This window comes from Brassica napus, chromosome C4 (assembly GCF_020379485.1).
Source record: "Brassica napus cultivar Da-Ae chromosome C4, Da-Ae, whole genome shotgun sequence".
NCBI classification, from domain to species: Eukaryota; Viridiplantae; Streptophyta; class Magnoliopsida; order Brassicales; family Brassicaceae; genus Brassica; species Brassica napus.
The window spans coordinates 35,952,937-35,976,551 of record NC_063447.1 but is presented as its reverse complement, the minus strand read 5'-3'; the positions used below and the strand labels follow the sequence as shown (position 1 = coordinate 35,976,551).

The window sequence follows — 23,615 nt, the reverse complement described above, 5'->3', positions numbered from 1 at the left end:
CATTGTATATATATCATATGAACTTAAATTATTTATAGTATCAATATAAATATTTTATATAAAATGAGAGATGTAAACTAGAAATATAAGGTTAATTATACATATGTTCGGTTATCTTCGGATATCCATTCGGGTTTGGATATTACTCGTTCGGGTTCGGATATCCAATCTCTCCTAATTCAATCCCCGTTCGGATATTTTGCTACTTCAGTTATGATTTCGGTTCGGGTTTTTCGGATCGGGTTCGGTCGGATATCAGATAAAGTACCCACCCCTATGGAGTTAGAATGTGGTCTATAATTCTTTCAAACTATAAAGTGTTTTTATATATCATAAACTTTGAATTTATAAACTCGAAGGCTAAACTTCATTCTCTATGTTTAATTTTATTTTGTACTGATATTTTTTTTTGTCAACTTATTTTGTACTGATATAAATGTTAACTTCTTATATTTCCAATTAAGTAAGAGCACAATACAGAGTACTTGGAAAAATTAATAAATAAAATATCTGATTTTAACTTTTAACCATGTAAACTATTGCAGGGTGAGCGTTATAGAAAGTTAACATTTTATATAAATTTCTCTATTTAATTATAAAAATAGAACACAGCATATAAAAAAAACCAATAAATTTGCACGTGAGTAACATTAGTTTCCTATAAAGCACATGTGAAATTAACATTCTCCTTATTCTTAACATGTACACCGAAACATTCTCCTTATAAAATTTAATTTACTTATCTAATCTATTAAAACTGAAGTGCAATTAGAAATTAATCCTAATTTCTCCCTAATATTTATAGCTTATGCCACTGACATTATACATCTTTTTACAAATTAGTTTTAGGCTTCACGTCATTTAATTAGAAAAAATAACAAGTCCATTAAAATTTGTTTACCCAATAATTATATTTGTACAAAAAGTACATACAATTTAAAATTTTATCCGGTTTAGTATAGAGTAGTTTTAAATATAATTTCAAAACTTATCTAAATAAAAATAGAAAAATCATTTGTAATATAAAATAAGGATTACAAATTTTCTATCGATTAGTTATATTCGAAATTGTTAATAGATCCACTAAATATTGCTAAAATCATTGAAGTCTTACTCACTTAACATAACAAGCCCCTTAATTAAAGCTTTCACATTAATAAGAAAAATATCTACTTCCAAATCACGATTTAGTATATTATACATTGAAGCAAACTTTAGTATATTCCTATAATAAAACTTAATTTCCATTTCGTATTATATAGACAAGCCGCGAACTGATCCACTAAATATTCCTAACATTTAGTAGATTACTATTCTACAACTTGCAAATCTAGATTTTAAATAATTTAGTTTAGATTTTTTTATGTCGCCAACATCTCATCTAATATACCATACCATTCATACTATCTCGTGGACTTTATTTTTTTTTAGCTATGGTCTTTTCAATTGGGATGTGAGTTTTTTTAAATTAATGTTGATCTTTTTTTAAAAAAAAATTCCTAAGCTAAAGTAATTAACTTGCTAATTTTGTTAATCTATTAAAACTGAAGTACAATTAGAAATTAATCCCAATTTCTCCCTAATATTTACAGCTTATGCCACTGACATTATACATCTTTTTACAAATTAGTTTTTTTTTTTTTTGTCAATGTGTGTCCATAATGGACAGACAACCAATCGGTTGTCGAGAACGAAATTGTCAACAACTGAGAAAACAGAAAGAAAAGTGCCAGTAGGCACATAACAATCAAACAATGGTAAAAGAATACATATAGAATTCTTCCTGCTCAACGGTCTTCATGGATCGTCAAGGTACATGATAGCTGAGCTCCTAGGCAGCGTGAGATGCTTCCCTTCTGATACTAGCATCCAACCATCTTGGCCCATTCGCCGATATGTAGGATTGGTGCCACTGGCTTTGTAGGGCACTTGTTGCAATAGTCGAGGCCACTCTATTACATTCCTTCCGTACTAGGAAGTGGCGACACTTGAGATGATCCAATGCTTTCCTAAGCCTCTTCCATAAGGTATGTAAATTCCAAGGTACCGCATGTAAGGCCAGGAACTGTGGAAGCTGAGAGGAGGATGTCTCCAGAATCACTCTGTTTATCTTCAAATCACTAAGTGCCTCTGAAGACCATACATGAGCGATCAGGTCTGCTTCCAGTTGGGAACGAACACCCACAAAGGAACGTCTACTATGTAAAACCGCTTCCCCTCCTGAATCCCTTAATATCCATGCTGCCCCACTTTGTGCTGTTACTTGCTGACCAAGCAGAACCCACATTGCATTTGACAGCGGTGGACGGTGGTTTTTTCCATGAATATGAGTCTACTGCCTCGAGCTCCATTGCAGGAGGGTCCGCCGGAACATATGCATTAAGTTGGAGCCAGACCGAGGCCTCCTCCAATGCCTTGCTAAGAATAGTTTCCGCATTATTGCTCTGCTGCTCAAAACAGAACAGGTTGCGGTTCTTCCAGATATGCCAAATGATCCATGGGAAAGCAAGACGCAGCTTTGGATCTACTGAACTCTTTTTTACTACAAGCGAGAAGATAGTGAATGTTTAAGAAAACTGATGTGGGAGAGAAACCAGCTGGGGGTAATGGAATTGACGATCGTTCCCATACTTCTTTCGCTGATGGGCAATGGAAGATCATATGACAGATAGATTCTGGGCCTTGTCGGCACAAAGGACAGCAAGGATCTATTGGAATACCTCGTGAGCTTAATTGTTGTTTCACTGCCAGAGCTCCTGACATGACACGCCATAGAAAGTGTCACAGTTTAGGAGATGTTTTTGATTTCCACAAGTCCCACCAAAGTTGTTTCTCTAGAGGAGGCAAGGGCCTCGGTTGTGCAGACTCAAGTTCAGTAACGCTCTCTAGTAGCTTATAGCCACTCTTGGAATCGTATACACCATTTCTTGAGAAACCCCACCTCAGCATGTCATTCTTTCCTCTTTGCGTTTTGATCTGAAGAATGAGTGGGATGTCCTCATCATCAATCACCTCTCGGAGTTTCCTTATGTCCCACGCATTGGAATCATCCGACAATAAGTCACCAACTCGAAGTGTCAAGTCTACCACTGCATCTTGGCGATAACGTGGTGATCTTGGAAGAGGAGCGATCAGCCAGTTATCTGTCCACACCTTGGTGTCATTACCATCACCCACTACCCGCACTAGACGCCGTTTTAGAAGGTCATTACCGTGCAATATGCTTCTCCAGGCGTACAACGGCCAGGAACCCACTCCACTATCAAGGAAACCAGAATTTCTGAAATAGCGGTGCCTGAGTATACGAGCAACTAGAGACTCCGGCTTGTCCCATATTCTCCACGCTTGCTTGGCCAACAAGGATTGATTAAATTTTTCCAACTCTTTAAATCTCAAACCTCCCGCTTCTTTATCTTTACATAGTTTTTGCCACGCCACCCATGAGATTTTCTTCTGGTTGTTTCCACTACTCCACCAGAACTCTATCATCGCACTTGTAAGCTTTGCACAAACATCTTTGGGGAGTTTTAAACAGGACATTGCAAAGATATGTAACGCTAGCCCCACTGACTTGAGGAGGATCTCCTTACCACCTTGGGAAAGTGCTTTAGAGAACCAACCATTCAGTCGACCTTGAAGCTTTTCTTTGATGAAACTCAGTAGCTTTCTTTTGGAACCACTAAAGCACTCTGGAAGCCCGAGATAAGACCCTGCACCCCCTTCCGTCTGAATGCCTGTGGTCTCGCGAACCCTTAACTTTGCTTCCTCAGTAACCTTCGCACCAAAAATAATCGATGATTTTTGAAAATTCACCAATTGTCCCGATGCTTCACCATACGTCTGAATACACTGCATGATCTCCTTAGCTTCTGTCTCTGAAGCCTGACATAACAGTAAACTGTCATCAGCAAATAACAAGTGATGTACTGATGGAAAGGATGTAGCCAATTTGATCCCATGTAGAAGGCCAAACGCTTCCGATTGATTGAGTTTACTCACTAGTGCTTCAGCACACAATATAAATAGGAACGGAGACAATGGATCCCCTTGCCTAATACCTCGCTCAGGTCTGATGAAGCCATGAGAATTGCCATTTAGGAGAACCGAGAATGTAACCGAGTTGACACACGCCATGATCCATCTGATCCAGCTTCGGTCGAAACCCATCTTTTCCATCAGCACCTCTAGAAAGTTCCATTCCACTCTGTCATAGGCCTTTGACATGTCTGTTTTAATCGCCATCCAATTGGAAGCGATTGCTTCGTTCGTACGTAGGCCATGAATCATCTCATGAGCGATGATGATGTTATCGGAGATAAGCCTGCCGGAAACAAACGCCCCTTGAGTCTCCGAGATGATCTCAGGGAGAATAAGCTTGAGTCTGTTGCATAGAATTTTGGAGATGATCTTGTACTGTACTGAGCAAAGACTTATAGGCCTCATATCTTTCATTCTCTCCGGGTTGGATACCTTGGGAAGTAAGCTGAGTTGAGTATGATTCCAACCTTCCGGTACAATAGCGGTCTGGAAAAAATTCCTGATTTCCTCCGAGATACTAGGGCCAATAATATGCCAGAATTTCTGGTAAAATATCCCAGTCAAGCCGTCTTCGCCAGGAGCACTGCTACCTTTTACGCAGAAAGCTGCATCTCTGATTTCTCCGTCCAAAATTGGAGCTGTGATACGTGAGTTCATTGCAGCCGTTACTCTACTCTCGAACCCTTGAAACAGAGTCTCTAGATCAAAGGGATTAGAGCTAGAGAACAAGTCTCTGAAGTATTCCACGGCTAAGTGTCCCTTGGCGCCTTCAGAGAAGTGCTCTTGATACGCATCACCAGCAACATCAAAACTCGGTTCTGAATACGACGCCCTTTCACACAATTATGAAAATATCTCGTGTTCCTGTCCCCTGCTTTCAACCACTTCTCACGGCATTTTTGCCTCCAAAATAATTCTTCCTCCCTTAGAGCAGTAGCCAGTTCCTGCTTCAGTCTTTGCATCAACCGGTAAGAAGGATATACCTTGACAACCTCCTTCTCTAGAGAGGCTCTTAGTTGCACGATCTTCTCTTTTGAGTTCAGATTTGCTCTTTTTCTCCACTCCATGATCTTTCGTCGGCAACGACTAATGCGGTCCATAGTATTACTCTGATTGTCTCCATCACCCTCCCAACTTCGTCGTACTAGGTCCTCAAAACCTTCTCTTGATAGCATTCTCTTGTCAAAGAAGAATCTACCTTTACTAGGCTCATCCCTTTCCAAAGCAAAGCAAATGCGTATTGGCCTATGATCCGACGCCCACAGCTCAAGATACTCCATGTTCGAGCGTGGGAATAGTGAGAACCATTCGCTGTTCCGAAAGCTTCTGTCAAGGTGACACTGGACCCATACATTCTCTCTCCAACCTCCCCAGGAAAGGCTAATTCCAGTGTAGCTCACTTCTTTGAGTTTACAGTTTTGTATCATGTTTCTAAAATCCCAGAAACTGGACTCTTCCCTAACCGCACCTCCACTCTTCTCGTCGTTAGAGACTAGTTCATTGAAATCCCCGGCTAGTAACCATGCTTCATCGCGTCTCAACCCCAGAGTCGAGAGACGATCCTACACCTCCCTTCTTCTTGCTCTAACAGGATCACCATATACACAACTAAGAAAGAAAGACGTTGACCCTATTGAGACTTTTAGGTCAATGATCCTTTTATCCTTAGAAATTACGTCAACTTGGTAGCTATCCTTCCACATCACTGCCAAACCACCGCTCAAACCCTCTGGTTCCACAGTAACTAACTGTTGTAGCCCAAACTTTTCTTCAAACCATTCACATATTCAAAACGTTGCTTAGTTTCCATGAAAAAAGAAAATCCGGAAAGTACTTGCGACGGTATTCCCGAATTTGTTGAACTGTCTCGGTGCTTCCTGCTCCTTGACAGTTCCAGCTTAATATGCTCATTAGGGAAGCAGCGGCTTCAATACGGAAGCCACCGTAGGTTCTGAGGTTTTTGGGGTTTTGTTTTCGGACGACAACAGAGGACAAGCCGATTTCCTCTTCATCGCTTGTGAGGACACTGCTGATGGGTTTGCTGAAGAAACAGATGCTCCATTGTCTTGTTTGGCCTGAGTCTTTCTCTTCCATGAGGGTGGGCGTCTCCTCTGAGATTTTACCGTACTCTGGTTCCTGGTGACTCGCCCCTCCGAGGAGGGGCCAAAGTGAAAACCCGTTGCAACCAGAGCTGGCGCAGAGAAAGTGTGACTGGGGGCAGAGGAGGAAGCAGACTCTGTTTCGTTATCTAGCCTCTCCATGTTCAGCGGCAGTTCCACATGGTCTCTACCAGATAACTGGAGACGTTTTCCAGACGGTTCCGAGAAGTCGAAGACATGGCCTTTCCCTTTATCCAAATTCTGAGTAATTTTTGGGAGCCTAGCCGAGGAATTCTCTAACGTTTCAGCTATTCCTTGCTTAACTCTTTCAATTCTCGCGAGCCTTTCCGTGTCATCTGAATGCGAGCATGGCCATTTTCAGGTCCTGATTTGACAACTCAGGAAACAACGGAGGAAAGCCTGGGGGACCTTCCAAAGGTTCAGCTCTCATGTTCGGTGGCTCAGTTGCTTGGTGGTTAGGAGTAGATTCAACCACAAGAGCTGAGCCTCTTGAGTTCGTTTCCATTACACGAGCCAGGCTTTTAGAGCTATCTTTGTTACTCCCACGTCTAAGCAAGGGGCATCTGATCTTCTCATGGGTCATACGAAGACAGTGAAAACATCTCTTATGTATTTTCTCATATTCAAACCCAATGGTGATCACTTCTCCCGGAATAGTTAACTTCCTCGAGGCTTTCAAAGGGTTATCTGTTTTGAATGTTACCAGAGCCCTGATGTAGTCCTTCGTATGATAAACTTTCGGATCGTACGCTAGCTCTTCAACTTCTCCTATTTCCGAAGCTAGCTTCAGCATTGTTTTTGTTGTGAAAAAATCTGCTGGAATGTTCCGCATACGGATCCAAAGCATCATAGAATGTAGGAAATCCTCGGGAGGAGAAGCAGTCCACCGCTCCAGCGCCATGGCCCAATGGTTGTAAGACCATGGTCTGTCGTTCAGTACCGTAATTAGATCCTCTTCCCTCTGAAATATAAACTGAAACCGGTCTCTTGATAGAGCGATACCTCTAACTCTACCAGTCACCCTCCATGCCGTGGGCATGTAATCAATCATTCGTGCCATTGATTGACACTCAGGATTCAACAGTCGCCCCATCAGGCTTGTTACGTTTTCATCCAAGACTCTGTAGCTAGGGTCATTGCCAAGGTCCAAAGGTTCCTCTTCTTCAAGAGACATTGCGCCGATTGCTTTGTGTAGTAGATCAGCCATGAAAATCCAGATCTCACCGGAAGCAGAGAAAGTAGTGCACCGGAGGAGAATATTTTCTGGAAGAAGGTCAAGCGTAATTGACGAGAATTTCTCATTGATAGTACAAAATTCGGAGACAATTTTAAGGGAAATCATGGGAAAAAAGGAAACTCTTGATAAACAAGAAACACTTAGGGAAAGAATTGGCTTACAAGACTTTTATGACACCAAAGGAAAAGGGAACAAATCTGGTAAAAAAGGAAGTACACAACTACTTTCCTTAGAAAAAATACCGTAGCCAAGGGCCGGTAATTGAGAGCCACTCACGACGAGGGAAATAAAAGGAAAGTAGTGCGAAAAGGAGATATCGGAAATCACCTTAAGCTAGAGAGAATTAGTTTTAGGCTTCACGTCATTCAATTAGAAGAAATAAAAAGTCCATTAAAATTTGTTTACCCAATAATTATATTTGTACAAAAAGTACATACAATTTAAAATTTTATCCGGTTTAGTATAGAGTAGTTTTAAATATAATTTCAAAACTTATCTAAATAAAAATAGAAAAATCATTTGTAATATAAAATAAGAATTACAGATTTTCTATCGATTAGGTATATTCGAAATTGTTAATAGATCCACTAAATATTGCTAAAATCATTGAAGTCTTACTCACTTAACATAAAAAGCCCCTTAATTAAAGCTTTCACATCAATAAGAAAAATATCTACTTCCAAATCACGATTTAGTATATTATACATTGAAGAAAACTTTAGTATATTCCTATAATAAAACTTAATTTCCATTTCGTATTATATAGACAAGCCGGAACTGATCCACTAAATATTCCTAACATTTAGTAGATTACTATTCTACAACTTGCAAATCTAGATTTTAAATAATTTAGTTTAGATTTCTTTATGTCGCCAACATCTCATCTAATATACCATATCATTCATACTATCTCGTGGACTTTATTCTTTTTTTTAGCTATGGTCTTTTCAATTGGGATGTGAGTTTTTTTTAATTAATGTTAATCTTTTTTTAAAAAAAATTCCTAAGCTAAAGTAATTAACTTGCTAATTTTGTTTATTATACATAATCCTTTTTCCAACCAACAACTGAAGACCCATTTTTTGGTAAACATTATTGTTATATATATACAATCATAAAATATATAAAATTTTTTAAAATGTGTGTTATATATCTAAACTATTAAAACAAGAGTACAAATAAGATTTGATCCTTAGTTTTCCTAAATAATTACAACTAGGTGACCGGCCCGCACCCTGTGCAGGCATAAGAAAATTCAAAATATGGAATAAATATTACATAGTTTTTAGAAGTAACGTCTTTTACAACATAATACCACCGTCTTTGGGAGAATTCATCAGCCATGGAAAAAAGTTGGTAGTCAATATTTAAGATGGACGAGAGGGAACAAAGTAATATCAGTATGAAGAGGCAGATATTGTGTGTATGTATAATTGCAACGTCACAAAATATTTTGTGTGTTTAAGAAGATACTTTCATTCAAAAAATGGAATAAATAGTGTATAGTTTTAGAAGTAACAGATTTTATATTATCATTAATTAGAATTTTATTGTATATGTGTCGTAATTCTTTATTTTAGGTGAATAATATTATTTTTCCATAAATAATAAACAAACATTTATGTAGACATATTAAAAGAAAATATAATAAAATTGAAAATATTATCTATAAATAATATAAATTATGAAGTACAATTCTCGATAAAGAAAGCAAATTCAATTAGAAACCTGCAAAAAATTAAATAAATTTTGTAAGCAATTTGACGGGTTAACATTATTTGATAGATTTATAAATTTATAAATTTTATTGAACACAAAATAATATTAAATGACATACCGTCATCGGTCTCCTAACTCATCACAACCCATCTGGCAAATACAAAAAATAAATAATTGTAACAGTTTATATATTTTAAAATTTGTATTTGAAAAAAAAGTAGATTAAAATTATGTACCGTGACTACGGAATATTCTGAAAAACTTGTTTGTAGACAACATATTTTGGATGAATATGCGCAATCCTCCCTATGGCAAAGTCTCGTCTCCGTGGTACCCATTCTCTCGTACCTGATTTCCAAACAAATTTTGTTGGAAATAGTTACAAATGTCAACTCTCTTACCTCTGGGTATTTTTTTGTTTGCTATGAACCATGCCAAAAACATGAATTGGTTGACAGTCTTTTTGTTGAGAATACTCTCAATAAGTTCATCTTCATAAAAAAAAACACCAGCTCCTGATCCAGAAGATGAAATCCAAGTTTCTCTACATCAGTAGTACGAAAATGTGGAGGAAAAGCAAGAATCCGCCACGACGACTCGAATGCAGTAATATATCTAATTAAGAAATACGAAAACATAAATTAGTAAAGATGAACGTAGACCTTAAAATGTAAAAGACAGATAAACTCTATTTGTTAATAATGTATTTATTTTATTGTAAGAAAATGAGTTATATAAATTTCATTTATGATATTATATATTTTTTAAAGTGTATACAAATATATTTTTACTAATAGTAATAGATTATTGATGTATTTTCCTATGATGATTACATAGCGTAGAATACAACAATATTGTTTTATATCTATTATTAATAAATTATAAATAAAAGTAAATATGATATATACAAAAACATATAGTAAAAAAACCCAAAAAAAATTGTATGTTACGTCATCCACTTAATATATATGATATTATTGACTTAGCACTACAGTGTGACCATATATTTAACTAATTTGACGATATAATATTATAAATGAAATTTATTTTGGAGTAGATGATAGTGAGATATTCCCAAAGACACCTAGATCACCTTTTGGTCCCTTTTAGATTGACAAGAAATCGCTCATGAAGTTGATTGTTCACTGATCCGATCTGTATTGATCAGTTTTGGAGAAATGATCATAACTCTTAAACCAAAGTTATAAAGGAAAATCCATTTTCGGTTATAGATAGACATATGAGTGAAGAACTTACCCTATAGTTTGGCTTCAAAATTCACTGATTTTATCATCCATTCTTCTTCTTCCAAAACATATTTGATGTGTTTCTTCTCCTTTTTAGGTGGCTATAATAACTTTTCTTTCATGGTGGCTATTGTAGGTGGTTCCGATGTCATTCCGGAAATAATTCACCACTCCATAAGCCTCTGTTAAAAGGCTCATGAAATTTCTAATAAATAGAGAAAACTTAGGGTCTCTTATAATTAAACTGGGTCAAAAAAATTAAAGTCGGTATAGATTGATCATCTGATTTACAACTATTTGAAAAAGATTCCTTGGCATGCCCACATTCTAGATTCACTATTTATCAGTTCTTCTGAAACGCTGATGTTATCTGAGGAATGATCAAGATTCAAGGACTCTTGCCTTGGATTTATGTGCCTCTCAGCATAGAAACCAAAATAAAGCCTTAAAGGCACAAAAGCAGGGTAAACACTCTGAACATCACTTTGGGTCTAAAAAGCAGATGCGGTTTCTAACATATAAAAATTGCTCAAACAAACAGAAATGCGGCTTCAGAAATTTATTTACAAAAAAAAGGAAAAAAAAAGAGAGACCGTAGCAAAAGTATTGGCATTGTTATATATACAAACAGTGACTTTTGACGGGAACATAGAGCATAAGAGACATTTAGAGACTAAAAAAACTGAAAGGGAGAGAGAGATAGACAAGAGAGATAGGCAAAGTCTAATCTCACATTTTCACCTCCTGCCTATGTTCTATCTCCCTACTCTTTGGTTGTCACGAGTGTGTCGATTCTGTCGACTCTTCGACACCATTGAGCTCAGGTGATTCGGTTCCCGAGCCTGGAGTTGACGTTGATGTTGTATCATGTTAAGTAAGGCCATTGCTGATGTGTTTATCCACTGAGAAAGAAGCAGTTGATAATTTGTCTGGTTTCGAGTCAAGGAAGAGGCAAACTACACCACAGTCATCGACTTTTGAAGTGGGGAACTTCCATCTCCAATTCCTCACTGCAGCTTCCACTAAGGCTCGACCAGCTGTGCAAGGTGTTGGTGCTTTCGCTACAATCTCCACAACTTCTTCATTCGTCAATACATCCCATATCTAGCAAAGTTTCAAGAACACACTTAAGAGACCAAATAGTTTTGTACCTCTATTATATGCATTTATTCAGAACTATTGGACTTTTTACTAATACTATTTCATTGACAGTGTGATATCTCTTACCCAATCAGTTGCCAAGACAACGAATTCATCTTTCTCAGTGAGGCGTCGGTAGGACACGTCAGGCACAGAAATGAGACCAAAGTCCTTAAGGCAAAAATCTTCAAAAGCACGCGCCATGGCCAGACCAGGTGAGTTGTGGTTAGGAAGCCAGAGGCGGGCAACTCCTGGTTCATCCCGGAGAGCAAATATACGTCCTCTGCATCTCTTTATCCTTGCTGCTTCAGCTGGTAACATCAAAACTCCCAACTTTAATTGATAAAAACCAAATTATCTTCTCAAATGCTTAAAAGCTAAAACTAAAGTTTCCTCTCAGTAGTTTCGTAAGAAGAACTTAAGGATGATGGAACTGGTTATAAAAACCTTTGTGAAGAGGAAGATGTAGCAGTAAAATAACCTGGAACATCTGGTTTAAGATCTTCAGTTAACTGAAAAGGAACAAGTTTATTCTCTTTATTCCTCGTACCCAATACTGCTCTTGAATCCCCAATATTTCCAACAACAAGATGTTGACCCTAAACCAAATAACCCGAAGAACAAAAAAAAATACAAATGAAAAGGACTTTTCGCAACAAAACTCAGACACAACATGAGAATATTTGGTCCAACTATCTACCTGCTTAACCATAGTAACTGCAGTAGTACCACTACAAAAGCAATCAACATCCACTTGCATCTTCAATTCTTTGTCCATGAATCTGTAGGCTTTAACAATCGAGGTCAACAGCATCTGAACCATATCCTGATCCTTGTTGTAGACTCGGGATTCACCATTAGCAGATATTTGCACAAGGATGTCAGAGGTCATTCTGTCAGCAGTGTTGAGGCTGATCTCTTTAAGAACCTCCTCGCAGGAGAGATAGGACTCCAAGTGAGAGCCTAATTTGAGCAGAAGCAAATCCCTGACTCTCTTTGCGATAACGTGACCGTAAGGACCATGTCCATCAAATTCACCATTAGCAGATATTTGCACAAGGATGTCAGAGGTCATTCTGTCAGCAGTGTTGAGGCTGATATCTTTAAGAACCTCCTCGCAGGAGAGATAGGACTCCAAGTGAGAGCCTAATTTGAGCAGAAGCAAATCCCTGACTCTCTTTGCGATAACGTGACCGTAAGGACCATGTCCATCAAATACACCACAAAATACAGTGTCCTCCATTGACAAAAAATTCTGAAACATTTTAAAAAAAAATCAAATATTCAGCTGAGTGACACTAAGCCTATACAACTTATTAAAAAGATAAAACTTCAAAAAGTTATATATTTGACAATTAAACCAATGGTCCTTGGAGTAAAACATTTGATGGCATACTTTTAGAAAGTAAATGAAGATAGTTATATAGAACTTACAGCAACAAGAACTATATTGAAGTAATACATTTAATGAGAATGTCACATACTAATTAACAAAATTGGTTTTAACAGAACAAACGCACCTCCTAGACAATCATGGCGTCCTGGTTAGGACCTTTTTTGCCCTGTTGGGAGAAGAGAGACGCATGATCGGTAGAGCCATTCAAGAATTTGCATTATAAGACCTTGGTTGTTTTCTATATATATACAGTCGATTTATTTCTCATATTAACGACGCACAATAATTTGCATAATAAATAAATCAAACGCTTAAAAAAGATATTAAATGTGTATTGTGAATAAGTGATTTGCATATTTAATGATTTCAACTTGCGCAAGTAATCCATATTAGAAAGGTAAGTTATTAAAAACAAATTTTGTCAATAAGTTATTTGCATATTTAATGATTTCAACTTGCGCAAGTAATCCATATTAGAAAGGTAAGTTATTAAAAACAAACAACCTAATTAGAAACATTAAAATATTTTCTAAGCAAAAAAAAAAAAACGAAACAAATAAAAAGTTAATTAATATGATATCAACATACGCAAGTTTACTGTTTGAATAATAAGGAAATTTTTTAATATTTGTCTTAGTTCTAAATCTGCCCAAAACTAAATTAAATCGATAATTATTATCCCCCTAGCTATATATGGGCTTAACGAAATCGACAATAGTTTTGGGCTTGTCTACATAAACGATTGATTAAAATAAATGAAAAATAAAATTCAAAAAAATCGATTAATAAAATTATAACAATTTTTCTGAGAAGTTCTATATTAATGTCATGTCAGCAGAAATCACTTAAATGATTTCTCTTTTAATATATAGGGGGATGTAATGCCACTTGTATTAACTCTAAAACTTTACTAATTATTCATAGTACTCCACGGCATGTTACACTAAGAAATAAAAAACCCATGAACTTCTTACCTTCACTAACAAACAAATCATAATTTAGTTAGACATAACATTTACTCAAAAATTAAAGTTTTTCTATTGCAAAGTGTGAGTAGCAGAATATATATATTTTTATTTAAATGCCACAAAGCTATAAACGATCTTATTATTTTTCCACTGAATTAAATTTATATTAACATCATGTTTTTTTGAGAGAGTTACAAAGCCGGATCAACCGGTAACAAAGCCCGCCCGAGAGTTATACGGGAAGCTAAAACCCCCAAAGATTAAGGGAGACTAAGCTGGGCAAGAAACAATCTTATTCAAATTCTTTTTAAATTAAAATCATAATCACCTAATGGCCATCTCCGGATCGAATGCATATACTAAAAAGTTATGCTGTATCATTCACAGCCTTGCTTATCAGCTCCAATCGCATACACGATGCATGCATGAGCAACGAATTGCTAATTAGTAACGACAGTAATTCAGTCCCATTGTTACATTTGCTTAAACTCCATTAAAGTTTAGATTTATTACAACAGATGATAGATACAGGCAAACAGCTGATCTAATAAAATTCTGTCAAATCTTGTGCCAAAATACGATCTACATATTTGTGCTAGATGCATTTGCGAATACCTTATAAACAAGATTTGGTGAGAAGAAAATGTTAGGTCTAGTCGAATTGCAAAACAGAATTAAAGGGGCAGGAAAAAAAAATGGATAATTTGCAAAATACCCTATTTAGGATTTGAAATTTGATAATTGCATTTTCTATTTTAACTTTTGAAAAATACACTTCCTTAATTATGAATTGACCTTTTTACCCAAGATATAATTCGAAATTAATATATAAATTCGAAATTAATAAAATAATATCATTAAAATTAGATAAATATGTGTGTTGAGATAAATATGTTATTTTACCATTTAAATTTTACAATAACAAAGATAAACATGTGAATTATGACTTGTTTTGACTTTATCATGATGTTTATACAAATTTCCCTTTATTTTATTTTCTTCAACTTACGTAAACAAATCACGTTGTTAAAAAAGAAAAGCAAGTCACGTTTGTCTCTACAAAATTTTCATCTTCTCTACTGGAGCCAAGTAAGTTCTAGGTAATATGATGTATTCGGATATGTGTTTTTTTTTATTTTGAATATGAAAAAGAATTGCACTGATTATTATTCATCGGTTTGTTCTTCTTTTTTCACGTTCATGAAAATCCAATAATTCTGTTTGAGACAATTATTTGATTCATGTATTTTACAATTTTTTAATTTATGTTGTTTATATAGAGATGGAGTACAAGATTCAAAAAGGAAGTAATGAAAAAAAAAAGTAGAGGAAGAACAAACACATACCAACAGTTTAAAGTCACAGAAAACATATGGTGTTGCTTGCATTGAAGTCTTATCGAAAGATTATTTTCATGTGTATATGAAAGAGTTGGAAGAAATTCTGAACAGTGGATTCACAAATAATTATCTATCTCTAACGATTTTTTAAAATAAATTTTTTAAAAATTGTTTAATAGGAATTGATAACTATTAAGATTGGGAAATTTGGTAAATTTATATATAGATAAGTGTATTTTTCAAAAAGCTTAAACAAAGGTGTATTTTTCAAAAAGCTTAAACAAGGGTGTATTTTTCAAATTATATTCTTATTGAAGTGCATTTATCCAAATTTGAAAACACTTTAAAAAGCATGCCAGAAGCCAAGATAGTGAAGTCAAAAGTACGATCCAACGGCTGAGATAACACATCAAAATCTCACACAACTACAACCCGATATAATCTTTCTTTTATCGAAAACAAAATAAAAATCTGTAAAGCATCATAAAAGAAAAAGAAAATTAAGAGAAAAGAAAAAAAAAATACAATTTTTATTTTTTTTCTCTCTATCTTAAAAAAAAAAAAGTAATGGAACCTGACGAAAGGCACCACCACCACCACCACCACCAAGAGCATCATCTCACTTCTCCTTACTACCATCCTTTCCACCACCACACCCCCACCACCGTCTCCGCCGCACCCTCCTACAATGGTAATATGCCACCACCACCACCACCTAACGATGGATCTTCTTCTTCCTACCATCACTCCGCGCCGTCTTCAGCTGTTACGGCTCCGATTGAGCCAGTCAAGAGAAAGAGAGGTCGTCCCAGGAAGTACGACACGCCCGCTCAAGCCTTAGCTGCTAAGAAGTTAGCTTCTTCCGCTAGCAGTTCCTCCGCCAGAGAAAGGAGAGAGCAAGCCGCCGCCGGAGGCGTTTCGCCTCCGTCTAAACCCGGTTCAAAAAAATCAATTTCGGGCTCTTTCGGTGAGGATTACAAAAACCCTTTTCGATTTTCGATCTAGTAGTTGAAAATTCGATGCAAAGTATTGAACTTTTCTGGTGAAAAGGTTTGATCTTGGAATCGAGAGTTCTTTGTGTTCTATGTGAATTGTGTCTTTATTGGTGCTAAGTTATCTGAATCCTTTCTACTTAGCTTCTAACTCCTTTCTAGGGATGATCTGCAAAAAGAAGTTTCCATTTTTAATATAATTGTACTGTGAACTTTCATACTCTGAGTTTCTATAGACTCTCTGTGCTTTTCCATATGTGTCATATCTTGAAGCTGGAGCCTTGATTTGAGGATTGGTAGATTCTTGTTTCTAAAATTGCATCATTTTTGCTGGAACTTGTGTCTATGATTGTGTCAGTGCAATAACAATGATCTGGTCTTTGCTGATGTGTTTATGTTACAGATTCAAATCAGTTTCTAAGAGCAATTTATTACCAATTTAACTATACCATTTGTTTCTTTTTACAAGGAAAAATGGGCAAAGTTTTACACCGCACATTGTTAATATAACTCCTGGTGAGGTGTGTAATTTTTCTATGGTACTATATTAAAGTCATTGAGATTATGATTTGATTAAAATTGTGAATCTAGGCATTGATGCTGATACAAATTGGATTGGTTTAGCTGTGATTTTCGGATTTAATTTGATAGGATGTGGCTCAGAAAATTATCCTTTTCGCTGAGCAAAGCAAGCATGAGTTATGCATTCTTTCTGCATCTGGCGCCATCTCTGATCCATCCTTGTCTCACCTCGCAACCGGAACCAGTGTATCTTATCAGGTGATTCTCTCTTGTTGCTATCTAATCTTAACGGGCTTCGGAAAAAAGGTTTGGACTTTGGAAAGTACTATCTTGCTTCAGAATTACAAAACTTTTATTTTAGGGTCAGTACGAAATCCTCTCACTGAGGGGATCTTATATCCGGGGAGAGCATGGTGGTAAAACTGGTGGCCTTAGCGTTTGTTTATCTAGTTCAGATGGTCAGATCGTTGGTGGTGGAGTTGGAGGACTCCTAAAGGCTGCTGGTCCAGTTCAGGTACCTTCCCCTCTTGTCTTTGCTTCCTTCTAAAGTAATACCACAAGCCTGTCTGAATGTAGGAATTGGATTCATTGATAATTTGCCAAGATTGATAAGAAGTCTCTGGTTTCCTTTACAGGTGATTCTTGGTACGTTTCAGCTAGAGAGGAAGAAGGATGGGAGAAACGGTGTGAAAGCAAAGCAAGAGGTGGGAATATCTATGATCACTTATATGGCCAGATATAATTACTATGGCCTGATGCAGGTTCATTTTTTTATAACTCACGGTGTCCCCAAGCTACTTTTACTAGTTGATGATATTTGTGAGCTTATCTTGGAAGGGGCTAATATGTTTGTATATTACGATGCAAAACAGGTGCCCCAAAGTCGATTGACCTGGCCTGCTCTTCTCGAGCACCCCTTCATTAAAGAATCTCTAGAGGAAGTTGAAGCCAGGGTAACAATCTAATATTGATGACTTAAATTTTGCAGCTTGTGGCTTATGTACAAAGCATTTGGCTGAAATTTACTATCTCATTCAGTAAAAACGTTTTGAAAAATGGTGTTGGAATAATTGACCATTAAGAACATTTTGAACTTGTATTTAGGAAATGCATACTGCGGTAGTTGACCATAAGGGAGCGTGGAGACTCAAAGGAAATGGAGGTCAACAGAGAAATGGTTTGACTAATATCAGTCTGTTGTTAGACTCTATCTCTTGATTATTATTATTCTTTATTAATTTTCGAGTGTTAATGTGACCCAGAAAAGTGTGACTCGGCGACCCCGTTTAAGGACGCCTCTGCTCTAGGAATTGTAGCTGACGTTCAGTCAGATATGAAGAGTGCTGTCAAAGTAAATTCTCCCTCTCCTGAGGATTTTCTCGGATTCCCAACCCAAGAGGGTATTAAAAGTTCAGGTAATAGATGATTTTTTTGAAAATCTCTTCTTCTTACTTTGAAAATCAAGATTTATCCAACAGATACACAGAAGCGAGCAGTGCATGCATGTCTATATGCACTTTTAAATTTATTTATGTTAATCACGTATCAGTCTAACAAACATACATTTGGATATCATCCTCTCATTGTTGGTTATTGCCCAATGCGTTTTCTTCTTAACCAAAGCATGTAGTCGGTATGGTGTATTGATTTCTAGGCCTACAAGGCTACAATTCTTAGAGCCTAATTGTTTTTTTTTTGTACGGTGTTATGTTATGCTTGATGTATCTTAGATCCCATGTTCTAAAGATTTTCAAATATAAACTCAGTTTATTCAGTTCTCTGTGTCTCTGCATGTCTTAAACATGAGATTCAGAAAATCCACAACATCATGATATCTGTTAAAGGAACCTAAGCTGCCTTTTTGTAATGGACACATATGTCATCATAATCATTCATGCACGGGTTTTTTTTCCCGCTTCAGGTGACGCAACATTGGACAAATTGGAAAATACATCTGGAACTGTTAAAGGTGCAAAAGTTATAGGTGAAGATGCTAAAGCAATGGATCTAGTTCTACTGTCACTGGATAGATGTACAAAATCACTGTCGAAAAGGTACTTGGTGTATGGATTGTTCTTGATCACAGTTAAGGGAACATACATAGGTTTTCTATGTAAAACAAACTCTAGAACAGTGTTTCAACTTTCTAGTCTTTTGATAATTTATCCTCTTCCAGTGAATTGTTGCAATTTGTGATATTCACATTTCCTTTATGGGTGCACAGGGACAAAAGATCTTGCTTGCTCTATTCAGTCTCTCAGAATAATTTTCAATTTGGTTGGAGCTCGCGCAATAGATTCCGTTGAACTGATTGACAAAATAATATCTGCACTGCTAGACTATACTGACGCTCTTGTTGGGATGAAATCATCCGAGTTCAACAACATAATACCAAAGGTGAATTGTCTGGAGCAAAACTTCTACTTTTTTTACTGTCAGAAATGATTTGTAACACTGGCTTATTTCTTTAGCAGAGTCTTTCAGTCACTAAAAAGTTGGTAGGGCATATTGAAGGAAGTAGGATACATAGTTCCTACATCAGGCACTGGACGAAACTAGTGGAAATCTTTGTACAGGTGACCTTATTTTGGTGCACCATAGGTTATTTTGAGATCAGTTCACCTGTACTTATTTATTACTTTTATGTTTACTAGAACTTTTTGCGGATTATTTATTGTAAAGATATTTTTTTTTATTTGATTCTCATTTATTTAAATAACTAAGTGATACCCGCGCCCTGCCCGAAGTGAATGGATTAAAAAAGATTATAACTTTTAATCTATAGGTATTAGAAATGTAAAAGTCATAGTCACAAGACTACATGTTATATAATGAGTTGAAATCCACCATAAGTGTTTTGCTTAAGAGATCAAATCTGTAATGAAGGTTTGGGAAGAAGAATGTGATGAGTAGATGTTCTCAAAAAAACCTATTTATATATAGGATGAGGAATGATTAGATTTCAAATGATGAAATCGTATGTGATTAATTATATAAAATATTCACGAATTCATTAACCAAAACTGGCTCTCCGAGATTATCGCCTAAATTACCTTAACAGACCATAACCATATTGATCACGTAATTTGCTGTAAATAAAAAGATTTTGTTCTTCAACTTACTTTACATACAGACACGGATCACGCAAATTCAGTAATGGAAAGAAAAATAATTTAAAGATTTAATAAAGTTAAGGACACAATGATTCAATCGATGCAACTCGTTTAAAACGTATATAATGAATCGACCACAACTCTTTTAAAAAGAATATAGTATTTTTTTGTCAACATTAAAAAGAATATAGTATAATCTGATAAAAAATGTATAGATTTGATATTGACTTGTGCATGATGAGATAATGTATGAAAATATTTAGAGAAATGACTAGGATAGCACTAAAAAAGTTTTTGTCACAAATATAGCCTCTAAGAATAAAAATGACCAAAAATAGCACTTAATGTTTTATCAAAAGAGATAAATATACACTTATGCCCCAATGGTAAATTAATTTAGACATTAGGGTTTAGAGTTAAGGGGTGGGTTTAGGATTTAGAGTTTAGGATTTAGGGTTTAGAGTTTAGGGTTTAGAGCTTAGGGGTGGGGTTTAGGGTTTAGAGTTTAGAGTTAAGGGGTGGGGTTTAGGATTTAGGGTTTAGGATTTAGGGTTTAGGGTTTAGGTTTTAGAGTTTAGGTTTTAGGGTTTAGGTTTTAGGGTTTAGAGCTGGGGAGTGGAGTTTTGAGATAAGATTTCAAATTTTGAAAAATAAAAAAAGTTTAAATTTTTCAAAAGATAAAATGCTATTTTGGTCATTTTAGTTTTTGAGGGCTATATTTGTGACATAAACTTAGAAATGTGCTATTTTAGAGATTTGCCCAAATATTTATGTTATATAATAATAAATATGTGTGATATAATTTAATTTTACAATACAGTATAAAAAAATTAAAAAATTATAATACATGTACAGTAGAACCTCTATAAATGAATACTCGATAAATTAATAATCTCTATAAATTAATAAATTTTCTCGGTCCCAATTTAGGCAGGTTCAAAATTTGACACAAATCGACAAAATAATAAGATGATATTTTTTTAGAAAATCAAATTCTATGTAAATATATGGTCCCATTAAAATTATAAATTAATAATTTATATGTATACATATTTTATATAAGTAAGAACCTATTATTATATTGTTTGTTTTATATTAACAATGAAATTATCTTTATATTTTCTTAACACTTAATATATTTTTGATGAAATTTAGTAATATTATATTTAAAACCACATTTAAGTTCTATATAATATATATTATATACATCAAATAATATAATAAAATTAATATAAATGTCAATTTTCAAAAACAACAATTAATGTCTATACACTAAAATCAAATATTTTTCTTATCTTAGAATAAATATATCATAAAATAAAAAAATCTAAATAAGAAAACTTTTGTAAATTAATTTATAGATGTTCTAATGTACATAATTTAGTTATGATAAAGATACAGTGGTATCATGCCTCATTCTTAATTAATAATTAGTATTCAATGTGTCATATATATTCCTTAACGAATATACAAAATTAAAGGATGTTCAAATTAAAAATTCATATATGGCAATGCTAATTTACGTCTCATTATTGCTCATAAATTAATCACTATAATTTAGGCAAAATGTATTTATGAAAATTGGGTATGAAATATTACCAAATGACCAACAGTTTTTCAAGGTTATATACGCGAAGATCTAATATACCATTTACATATATGATTGGGCCAACCTTTAATTTAAATTAATATAAAGAACTCTTATGATTTACAGTACGACCATATCAATTATATAATATAATTACTTTGTATATATTTATATACATAATATAATTATTTTTATAGACAATACGATCATATCAACTATATAATATTAATGTTTTGCATATATATTTATATAACTATTATATAATTATTTTTTTTGCTATATGGTACGACTATATCAACTATATAATAAAATTATTTTGTATATATTTATAAAAATATATAACTATACAAGTTTATATCAAGGTGGCTTATATGGACATTGTAAACATGTTCTATCTAAATTTAATATACAAACATAACCATGATAAATTATCGTTGAAGCAACTAATGATTACAAATTTCTAATAAGTTAGGTTTATAACAATGGCAATGCATGTAATTATTCTAGTAAAAAAAGGACTTCTAGTTAAAGGATGTGAGAAGAACTCTTGTGATGACACGTATGAAATGACATTTTGGTTAATAACACATGAGTGCAAGGTTAATTTATAGGAATGCTCCTCTTTTAATATAAAAGAGATTCTTCATTGATCAAGCTAATAGATTTATTGTTCATATGAAATTATTCATGTAGTTAAGCTTTGATCACTTATATGGCCAGATACAATTATACCACGCACAATTATACCACGCTTAAATATAAGTTGATTGGGAAGGCATATTCTACAGGCATATTCTACTAAGTGTAGACTTTTAAATTATTTTAAATTATTTCTAAATTACTTATTCAGATTGTTTTAGAGTTATTGGTTAACAGTAGAAGATGCATTCAACCAAAATACAGAGAACGTTGAGATGGAAAATATCATATTCCTTAAATGTATAATATAACATGAAAGTTTGATATATTACAGATTTCTGATCAACGTAGATTGCCTTACAAACCGTGGAATACAATTTCCACTATGACATTTGGGGCTTTGCAAATATGACTCAGAACTTGAACTCAAACACAAAACTAACCCATGTTTTTTTTAGAACTTTCACTTCACTACAAGAAATCACTCAAATAGCTACTGATTTTTTCCTAGCTAAAAGGGACAATCTGTCGCTAGAATAAAGAACGCAACGGATGGCTATGGATAAGAATCGTGGCGTCAGTGTCGACGCTAACTCGGATCCGTCGCCATTCCATAACTCACTCGCTACGATTTTGCAAGAGAACTGGCCATAGCTAACAGCTACAACATGGCTAAAAATTGTTCCGTTGCTCACTAGCAACAATCTTGGCGATAGATCCTGCGTAGCTAAATTGCTACAGAGTTAACTATGGCTTATCCTTAGCAATGACGTAGCTAATGTAGCTACGTATTTGGCTAGAAATGTTTGTATCTAAAATGTTGGATTCAAATTACCAACAAACACGTTATAGTAGCAAAAGAATGATTTATGTAGCACATTTAGCAATAGATCCATTGGTGAATACGAATCTATACAAACTGAATTTTAGAATATAAGATTTAAGTAAATTGTTTTACAACATTAGAGTATTATAAGAAAAAATCTGAAATTCCCAAATATAACAGAAATGTCGATCTGAAAATTCTAGTATCCAAACAAAAAGCTAGATCTAATAAGTGAAAACTAAAGGCATAAGAAAAACTTCTGTTGGAGATGTTTGTGTGTGGGGATGCTGAGATGTAGCTGCCACCGTGAATCAGTGAGGAGCTTGGACTGTGGAAGAGCAGAGAGAAGCTTGGACTTCAGGGGAGCAGAGAGGAGACAAGACTGCAGAGGAAAATAAAAGAGATTGGACTGCGAGTCTGCGACCACCGAGGAGACGACCGGAGACTGGACTGCTATACTGCCTTGCACCACCAGAGAGGAGATGAACGGAGAGGACACCACACCTTGCACTACCGGAGAAGAAAGAGGAGATGAGATTCGTAGAGTTGAAAAAGAGATGAGGAGATGAGATTCGCAGAAGAGAAAGAAAAGATGAGGAAGGGGGATGAAGATCTCAGATCTGAGAAAGAAAGATAAAATGGGATAAATAAAAAAAATGTGTTTCATCCGTTAGATTAAAGTACTATCAACGGCTACGATTAGAAAAGAAGTTATCCTCGCCCTTTTACA

At 35.1% G+C, this 23,615-nt stretch overlaps 2 protein-coding genes and 1 pseudogene across 2 annotated transcripts; 1 reads left to right on the top strand and 2 right to left on the bottom strand.

The window, feature by feature from the left end:
- Nucleotides 1-5,948: 5,948 nt before the first annotated feature.
- LOC125586040 (uncharacterized protein At4g02000-like) lies at nucleotides 5,949-7,332 on the bottom strand. The gene is made up of 2 exons (XM_048755824.1): nucleotides 6,567-7,332; nucleotides 5,949-6,493 (listed from the first exon to the last, which is right to left on the bottom strand). Exons 1-2 carry the CDS (start codon nucleotides 7,330-7,332, stop codon nucleotides 5,949-5,951), a joined length of 1,311 nt encoding a protein of 436 aa, XP_048611781.1.
- Nucleotides 7,333-9,237: 1,905 nt separating this feature from the next.
- On the bottom strand, nucleotides 9,238-13,111 carry LOC106435478 (annotated as a pseudogene).
- Nucleotides 13,112-15,694: 2,583 nt separating this feature from the next.
- On the top strand, nucleotides 15,695-19,448 carry LOC106402385 (AT-hook motif nuclear-localized protein 14-like). Its single transcript, XM_048754885.1, has 11 exons — nucleotides 15,695-16,172; nucleotides 16,666-16,718; nucleotides 16,849-16,977; nucleotides 17,081-17,233; nucleotides 17,355-17,480; nucleotides 17,592-17,672; nucleotides 17,824-17,896; nucleotides 17,982-18,134; nucleotides 18,641-18,773; nucleotides 18,944-19,116; nucleotides 19,194-19,448. Exons 1-10 carry the CDS (start codon nucleotides 15,773-15,775, stop codon nucleotides 19,023-19,025), a joined length of 1,383 nt encoding a protein of 460 aa, XP_048610842.1. The 5' UTR covers nucleotides 15,695-15,772; the 3' UTR covers nucleotides 19,026-19,116; nucleotides 19,194-19,448.
- The last annotated feature ends 4,167 nt before the right edge of the window (nucleotides 19,449-23,615 follow it).

What these genes read in the sequence shown, in the direction of transcription:
- LOC125586040 (XM_048755824.1), bottom strand. Translation starts at nt 7,332, where the DNA reads ATGTCTCTTGAAGAAGAGGAACCTTTGGACCTTGGCAATGACCCTAGC. An exon ending in GAGAGCTGAACCTTTGGAAG is followed by an intron (nt 6,494 to 6,566) that starts GTCCCCCAGGCT and finishes GCTCGCATTCAG; the next exon opens with ATGACACGGAAAGGCTCGCG.
- LOC106402385 (XM_048754885.1), top strand. Translation starts at nt 15,773, where the DNA reads ATGGAACCTGACGAAAGGCACCACCACCACCACCACCACCAAGAGCAT. An exon ending in ATTACTATGGCCTGATGCAG is followed by an intron (nt 17,481 to 17,591) that starts GTTCATTTTTTT and finishes GATGCAAAACAG; the next exon opens with GTGCCCCAAAGTCGATTGAC. An exon ending in TGGAGGTCAACAGAGAAATG is followed by an intron (nt 17,897 to 17,981) that starts GTTTGACTAATA and finishes AATGTGACCCAG; the next exon opens with AAAAGTGTGACTCGGCGACC.